The sequence below is a fragment of the Miscanthus floridulus genome, chromosome 18 (assembly GCF_019320115.1).
Source record: "Miscanthus floridulus cultivar M001 chromosome 18, ASM1932011v1, whole genome shotgun sequence".
NCBI classification, from domain to species: Eukaryota; Viridiplantae; Streptophyta; class Magnoliopsida; order Poales; family Poaceae; genus Miscanthus; species Miscanthus floridulus.
The window spans coordinates 14,917,998-14,925,567 of NC_089597.1; the positions used below are offsets into that span (position 1 = coordinate 14,917,998).

The window sequence follows — 7,570 nt, forward strand, 5'->3', positions numbered from 1 at the left end:
TTTGCAACATCAAGATGAAACAATTGCAAGGCCCCGTTCGCGTGTCCTTGAACCCGGCTTGATTCGCTTCTTTTTTCATCCGGAACAGTGTTTTTCTCTCACAAATTCTTCCAGAATTTCTCCAAACCATCCAAATTCCTCAAGAACCATACCATCCAAATGGGGCCAAAACACTTGAAACATGCATTTGCAATATACAGATCCTCCCTGTAGTGGTGACTTCGGCTGACCGTGGGAGACGATGTCCCGGCCGGCGACGACCTTCTCCCGGTGGCACCGGGGTGGTAGTACGGTGGCGGTGCACGCTGTGGCATGACGTGTGAGTGCGGATTAGGCACGGTGGATGGGAGCGACGGATGGCCACGCGGAGGCCGAGTGGATGGCTAGGCGGAGATGGAGTGGATGGCCGCGCGGAGGCGGAGTGGGCGCAGGGCGGCGCTGCGGGGATGGGTGTGCACACGGGGAATGGAGGAGTGGGTGGGCGGGCGGGCGTAGGATGGGGGCGCGCGCGGGGATATCCACGGCAGCCAGTGGAGTGGGACGAGTAGGATTTTTTTTGAGGAGTGAGTCGCGCGGGGTGGGATGGGGGACTAGGATGACCACGACAGTCAGCGGAGTGAGTCGCGCGGCGTCGGGATTGGGGCGGATGCCATTGACGAAGCAATATCGACATAGGTAAGCCTTATGAATCGGTGGAGCCCACCTTAACGGCGATGGAATGGTGGCCTCACACGTTCGTGATGCCCTTATCCCTTCGCTTACAGTAAGGGCCACATATCCATCCGTCTCCTTCCTTTTTCCCATGCTGTATCTCTATTTTTCTTTTCCATTCAAAGTGCGTATGAGTGTACGGAGTACGAGTAGAAAGTACGAGCGACAGGTACCGTGGGGCCTGAGAGGCATCGCCGGCGTGCGCAGCGGCGGCGCACGAGTGGCCATGGAGCTGACAAGCCGGGCACAACGGAAGAGTGGCGGCGCACGAGCGTCGAGCGGCCAGGCGTGGAGCACGCGCCCAAGGTAGCTCCAGTTCCTTGACAATATTTAGCACTGTGCGTCATGACAGTGTAGCTGCTGGTAAAACGGCACCGACTCCGTCGCACCTCAACTAGGAAAAGTAAAGAACCGACGGAGCTGCAGCTTAGGTGCTCCACGTGGCTCTCCTACAGTAGTTCTATAATAGATTAGTACGGTTACCAGTCGTGTGGCCAGAGCCGCTCGCTTTAACTTATCAGTCCGGCTTATCAGCCATGAAACAATAGTCCGAAACAAATCAGCTTCATTTATTAGCCGCAAAAACCGTGAGCCGAACAGTAAATAGGAGCAAAAGCTGCTTCTAGGGATGACAATCACACCCGCCGGTGCGGATGCAATATTAGACTCGCGGGTGTCTTCGGATTGGAGCCCATAATAGCGTCGAGTCAGGTGCGGGTGTCATATTTCACCCGCGAGGCCCAAAACATATGTTTTTCTATTTTTTCTGGTTATTAATTGGAGGTCTAGAACTAATATCTGACATACACCTATGTAAAACTTAGTATAGTTTGAATGGATGTTGTCTGCATGGTATGTACTAGACTAGGTTTAAGTTGTTGATTTATTAGAGACAATAAATTGATAATTATGTATTCTCTCAACTTTATAGTTTCTTTGTTATATGTTAGCTTTTTATAACACACACGCGGAGTAACCTGAACCCACATGGTGTGGGTGCGGGTGTAACATTGCGGCCACGGATCACATTGAGGGCGGGCGTGGCCAAATATCATGGGTGTCGTCGTGGGCAAGTTTTACTCCACACCCACCAAACCCGACCCTTTGCCATCCCTACTTGCTTCAGGGCCGCTCCTATGGCGGACAACTAATGTTAGTGGTCTTAGACTTTGTTTAGTCTCCCCTAAAGCTTAGTTCCTATCACATCGTATGTTTTGACACATGCATGGAGTATTAAATATAGATTAAAAAATAACTAATTACACAGATTGTGACTAATTTGCGAGACGAATTTTTAAGCCTAATTAGTCTATGATTTGACAATTTTGTGCTACAGTAAACATGTGCTAATGATGGATTAATTAGGCTTAATAAATTCGTCTATTGGATTACCGAGAACTTGTGTAATTTGATTTATTATTATTATCCAAACACTCTCATGTGACACCCATATGTAACACCCGATGTGACATCCTTAAACTTTAGCCTTTGAATTTAAACACCACCTTAATCAAAAGTTAGCTGCCATGTAGATAAAAAGTAGTTGAAGTTGTCTTCTTTACATCGCAGGCTAGCTACTTCATCTGTTGCTAATATCACCATTTCCCTCTTTGTATGTATATGCAGACATCCGCTTGCTCGTCTTCCTTTGCTCTCTCACAGTCAGTCTCAACTTTTCTTCCGAAAGCAGTGGCTCCCACCTTTTGTTAGCTGAACCATTGACACCCTCTACAAGATGTTCTGACATGCTACGGAGCCGCTATTTGAGATGATACAGATGATTTATACAGAGTTGGAGGCTACGACTACAGGCCACGGTGCCGCGTTTGAGAAGGCCTCAAAAGCCCTGCCAAACGGGCCGGCTTAGACCTCCCGTTTCATGGACACAACCTTAGGTCTCGCGTCCTCCGCCGCCGCCGTCCCCGGGCTCCACCACCGCTGGCCCCCCTCCCTTCCCCCTCCGGCATATCGCCGGAGGCTGGAGGGAGTGGGGATCCATCGTTTTTAACAAGTTTTTTCAGTAGATCGAATCTTTTGGGTTAGAGTCTTTTCATGCTAATTTTTTTGGTTTTGGAGATTTATCTCCTCCTCATTCTCTCCGGCGACGACGAGAGGATAGGGTGGAATTGTTTTCTCCATGACGGCTCTGTTGTAAATGAGGACGACAACTACGGCGTCAGCATCCTCACCGGTATGACATGGAGACTTTATTTTCGGACGGCGACATCAACGCGGAGATGGTGTCGCCGCCATGGAATAATTTTCTCCGGTCTCTTCTCCATTTTATCGTGGTTAGATCTGGTCACGATGAAGAACTAGGGAGAATAAGTTTTAGATCGGTCTTCCTTATCCTTCGATAGCAGAAAGAAGAAGAAGGAAGATACCAGAAAGAATAAATTTCTCAACTCCGCCTACACGAATGTTGGCCGTCATTCGTTGGGCATATGTTCTCAGGCTTTTTACCGAGTGTTTGCCTGTGCGGTCATCCATACTGTAAAGCATCGTACGGGTTTGGTTTTGAGATCTGGAGCTATTCACAGTATGGGTATAATTTAGATAAAAATCAGTTTCTATATACTTGTGTAAATCAGAGTGCTGGTAACGTATTGATGTATCGACTATTATCTAATATAGTTCTTCATTCGTCGGAAAAAAAAAAAGCTGCCAAACGGGCGCGGGCTGGGTTGAACGAAGCTACGTCATCCAAATTGTCCTTCTTTCACATTTTTGTCTCCAAAAAAAAAATAGATTTAAGTCACGAAGAGGTTGATTGGAGTGCACTAGAAATATAAAAATCAAGCAATTGCTGACTGAAGCTCTACCAACCCTTAGCAGCCCAATGGCGGCTTCAAACCAGTAGTACACACCCCTGGTCCATGGACCATGTCCACCGGGATTTCCAAAGCCGCCTCAGCTCAGCTGCTACCTTCTTCTTCTTGTTGGCAACGCGTCCCCCAGAACGCACTTCGGAGTCTATACATAACCCCCCCGTCCCATCTCTGATCTCCCCGACCGCAGGCTCGCCATCTCCGCCTCTCCTCCACCCGGCAGGCGCACGCACACAGCGCCCATCACAGATACCATGGCCGCGCACTCGGTCGCCGCCGCGCACGCCACCATCGCCGCGCGCGCGGCGCCGAGCGCCGGGGCGTCCGCCCCGGCCGAGCGCCTCGGCTTCCGCCTCAGCTCGCTCGCCGGCCGCGGCCTGCGCTCCCCGCTCCCGGCCCGCCGCGCGCCGTCCGCGGCCGCCTCCCGCCGCCAGCGTGTCGTGCGCGCCGCCGCCGTCGAGACGCTCGAGGGGAAGGCCGCCACGGGCGAGCTGCTCGAGAAGTCGGTCAACACGATCCGGTTCCTGGCCATCGACGCCGTCGAGAAGGCCAACTCCGGCCACCCGGGCCTCCCCATGGGCTGCGCGCCCATGGGGCACATCCTCTACGACGAGGTCATGCGCTACAACCCCAAGAACCCCTACTGGTTCAACCGCGACCGCTTCGTCCTCTCCGCCGGCCACGGTTGCATGCTCCAGTACGCCCTGCTCCACCTCGCCGGATACGACAGTGTTAAGGTAAGCCAGCTGATTCACTTGCTTTTGCTGTGTTTGTTTTCATCTTCTGTTTTTGGTGTGATCTGTGATGTGTGGGATTTGCTCCGGGTTGGTTCGTTGGAGCGGCGAAATCGGGGGTAGGTTCATGTGTAAAGTTTGGATCTTGTTTGGTAAAATAGTGGAAAGCTTGGATCTTGACTGCTATCTTTGGTGGTGGCCTAGGAAAGGCTGTGCCTGCCTTTGTCCAGTTGTCAGAGATGTATTATTATGATAAGGGGAAGCTAGGTTTCCTAGGAAAATTAGTTGGAGACTCAGACGTTACACCATGGACCTGTCATCACTCATGCTTTAATTGAGCAGAACTATTTGCGTATAATTCACCTCGGCATAGCTGCTAGGTGTTTGATAAGCATCTCTTTTGTGACTGAATTTCTTTTAACTGTGGTTGGTACGCTGTTGCTGCAGGAGGAGGATTTGAAGCAGTTCAGGCAATGGGGAAGCAAGACACCGGGCCACCCTGAGAACTTTGAGACTCCAGGAGTTGAAGTTACCACTGGTCCGTTTTCTTCTCTACTTGGCTGACCACTTGTTGTGAATTGCCCTGCTGTACTGTATGTAAAACTAAAAGTTTCGGTTTCCAATATGGTTGTTCTGCAGGACCTCTTGGTCAGGGTATGGCCAATGCTGTTGGGTTGGCACTTGCCGAGAAGCACCTGGCTGCCCGCTTCAACAAGCCTGACAGTGAGATCGTCGACCACTACACGTAATACTTCTAATAATCTGAACATGCAGTGTCTTGCTGTTAGTCTGTGTGGTGCAGTTTTGGTAACATGTTTCATGAATTTTGTACAGGTACGTTATTTTGGGAGATGGTTGCCAAATGGAGGGTATTGCCAATGAAGCTTGCTCCTTGGCTGGACACTGGGGTCTTGGCAAGCTGATCGCTTTCTACGATGACAACCACATTTCCATCGATGGAGATACAGAGATTGCATTCACAGAGGACGTGAGCACCCGCTTTGAGGCTCTTGGGTGGCACACAATCTGGGTTAAGAATGGGAACAACGGTTATGATGACATCCGTGCAGCCATTAAGGAGGCGAAGGCAGTTACTGACAAGCCCACCTTAATCAAGGTTGGTTTCTTTGGTATTTGCAACCTTTTATGTTTTTTTTGCTGTAGATTTTATAACATTGGCCTAATTGGCACTCTATTTAGGTGACTACCACAATTGGTTTTGGATCTCCCAACAAGGCCAACTCATACAGTGTGCATGGAAGTGCATTGGGTGCCAAAGAGGTTGAAGCAACCAGGCAGAACCTTGGATGGCCCTATGAGCCATTCTTTGTACCAGAGGATGTCAAGAGGTTGGTCTACTCTCTGTTCTAGTAATCTAGTTATCTGGATGAACTAGTGAAATGCATAGCACTCACACGGTTTCTTTGAATGGATCATTGCAGCCACTGGAGCCGCCACACACCCGAAGGTGCTGCACTTGAGGCTGATTGGAATGCTAAGTTTGCAGAGTACGAGAAGAAGTATGCAGATGATGCAGCAACCTTGAAAAGTATCATCACAGGAGAGTTCCCCACTGGCTGGGCTGATGCGCTTCCTGTAAGAATACATATCTACTTGCAATACGGCAGTTGATACTGATACATGGAGAATTAAACTCTAATGGTAGATTCTTGTTTTTTTTCTCTCTATATAGAAATACACTCCAGAGAGCCCAGGAGATGCCACCAGGAACCTCTCCCAGCAGTGCTTGAATGCACTTGCTAATGTTGTGCCTGGTCTTATTGGAGGTAGTGCTGATCTTGCGTCCTCCAACATGACTCTGCTTAAGATGTTTGGTGACTTCCAGAAGGATACGGCTGAAGAGCGCAATGTCCGGTTTGGAGTCAGAGAGCACGGAATGGGCGCCATTTGCAATGGCATTGCTCTGCACAGTCCAGGGTTTGTTCCGTACTGTGCTACATTCTTTGTCTTCACCGATTACATGAGAGGCGCCATGAGGATCTCAGCTCTGTCTGAAGCCGGAGTTATCTATGTTATGACCCACGACTCTATTGGTCTTGGAGAAGATGGCCCGACCCATCAGCCCATTGAGCACTTGGTGAGTTTCCGCGCAATGCCAAACATATTGATGCTCCGCCCTGCTGATGGCAATGAGACCGCCGGAGCATACAAAGTTGCAGTTCTCAACAGGAAGAGGCCATCTATTCTCGCTCTGTCCAGGCAAAAGCTTCCTCACCTGCCTGGTACCTCAATTGAGGGTGTCGGGAAGGGTGGATATACCATCTCCGACAACTCAACTGGCAACAAGCCTGATCTCATCGTGTTGGGTACCGGCTCTGAACTGGAGATTGCGGAAAAGGCCGCCGATGAGTTGAGGAAGGAGGGCAAGACAGTCCGTGTCATCTCATTTGTTTCCTGGGAACTTTTCGATGAGCAGTCAGATGAATACAAGGAGAGTGTCCTCCCTGCAGCCGTCACCGCAAGAATCAGCATTGAGGCCGGGTCTACTCTTGGCTGGCAGAAGTATATCGGAACCCAGGGCAAGGCCATTGGCATCGACAAGTTCGGTGCGAGTGCTCCTGCCGGAACGATCTACAAGGAGTATGGCATCACTGTGGAGAGCGTCATCGCGGCGGCCAAGAGCTTTTAAGAGTTGATAACAACAGTCTTGAGTTTTTTGTCATCATTGATGCCAAAGGAACACTGTACCTCGAGGTCTTGTGCCCTAAAGCTTGGAATAAACAATGGAGGGAGCGGAAGGATGCCTGCATTTGGAGCGTGAGTGGTATTTTAGGCCTGTAATAAACAATGCCTTTTCCATTTATGTTGGGTTTTATTCGGTGACCCTCACACGAACACGATTCATGAAGGTGAGCCTGGTTGTTAATTAAATCGGGTGCTGGTTTTTGGTAACATTGTCAATGACCTTACCTTCTTGCAGCGATGCTTCATTCTTTGCAGTATCGTGGGTTTAAGTCGCACTGTGGCTTAGTTGTTGCTATTTTTGCTCTTTGTTACAGTTTGCTAATGGATTTTATGATACATAGTCCTAGCATTTATATATTGAGCTCAATAATGTGATATATTTTCTTCCGGTTTATCTCGAAATCAAACCAAACTTGGTTAGAACCATTGCAATTGCAACAACCTTTGTTCAGTTCAAATGCCTGCCTTGATGTGCTGAACTTGCCGCATCAGCTGCTGTTGTGGTGCGCAACAGCATCCGAATCTGAATGTAATGCCGCTGTCATCACAAGAAACAAATGAAGAAAATACCAATGCTGTTGCTTCAGCATG

The 7,570-nt window shown here is 49.5% G+C and overlaps 1 protein-coding gene across 1 annotated transcript; it reads left to right on the forward strand.

Annotated features, from left to right (window-relative positions):
• Nucleotides 1-838: 838 nt before the first annotated feature.
• Nucleotides 839-7,186, forward strand: LOC136523245 (transketolase, chloroplastic-like). Its single transcript, XM_066516991.1, has 8 exons — nucleotides 839-1,017; nucleotides 3,730-4,276; nucleotides 4,721-4,811; nucleotides 4,913-5,018; nucleotides 5,108-5,390; nucleotides 5,474-5,622; nucleotides 5,716-5,869; nucleotides 5,967-7,186. Exons 1-8 carry the CDS (start codon nucleotides 842-844, stop codon nucleotides 6,921-6,923), a joined length of 2,463 nt encoding a protein of 820 aa, XP_066373088.1. The 5' UTR covers nucleotides 839-841; the 3' UTR covers nucleotides 6,924-7,186.
• Nucleotides 7,187-7,570: the final 384 nt, after the last annotated feature.

Excerpts from the sequence above, each read along its gene's own strand:
- LOC136523245 (XM_066516991.1), top strand. The coding sequence starts at position 842 with ATGAGTGTACGGAGTACGAGTAGAAAGTACGAGCGACAGGTACCGTGG. Across the intron at positions 1,018-3,729 it reads GCGTGGAGCACGCGCCCAAG|GCTCGCCATCTCCGCCTCTC; the intron begins GTAGCTCCAGTT and ends CCCCGACCGCAG. Across the intron at positions 5,870-5,966 it reads GCTGGGCTGATGCGCTTCCT|AAATACACTCCAGAGAGCCC; the intron begins GTAAGAATACAT and ends CTCTCTATATAG.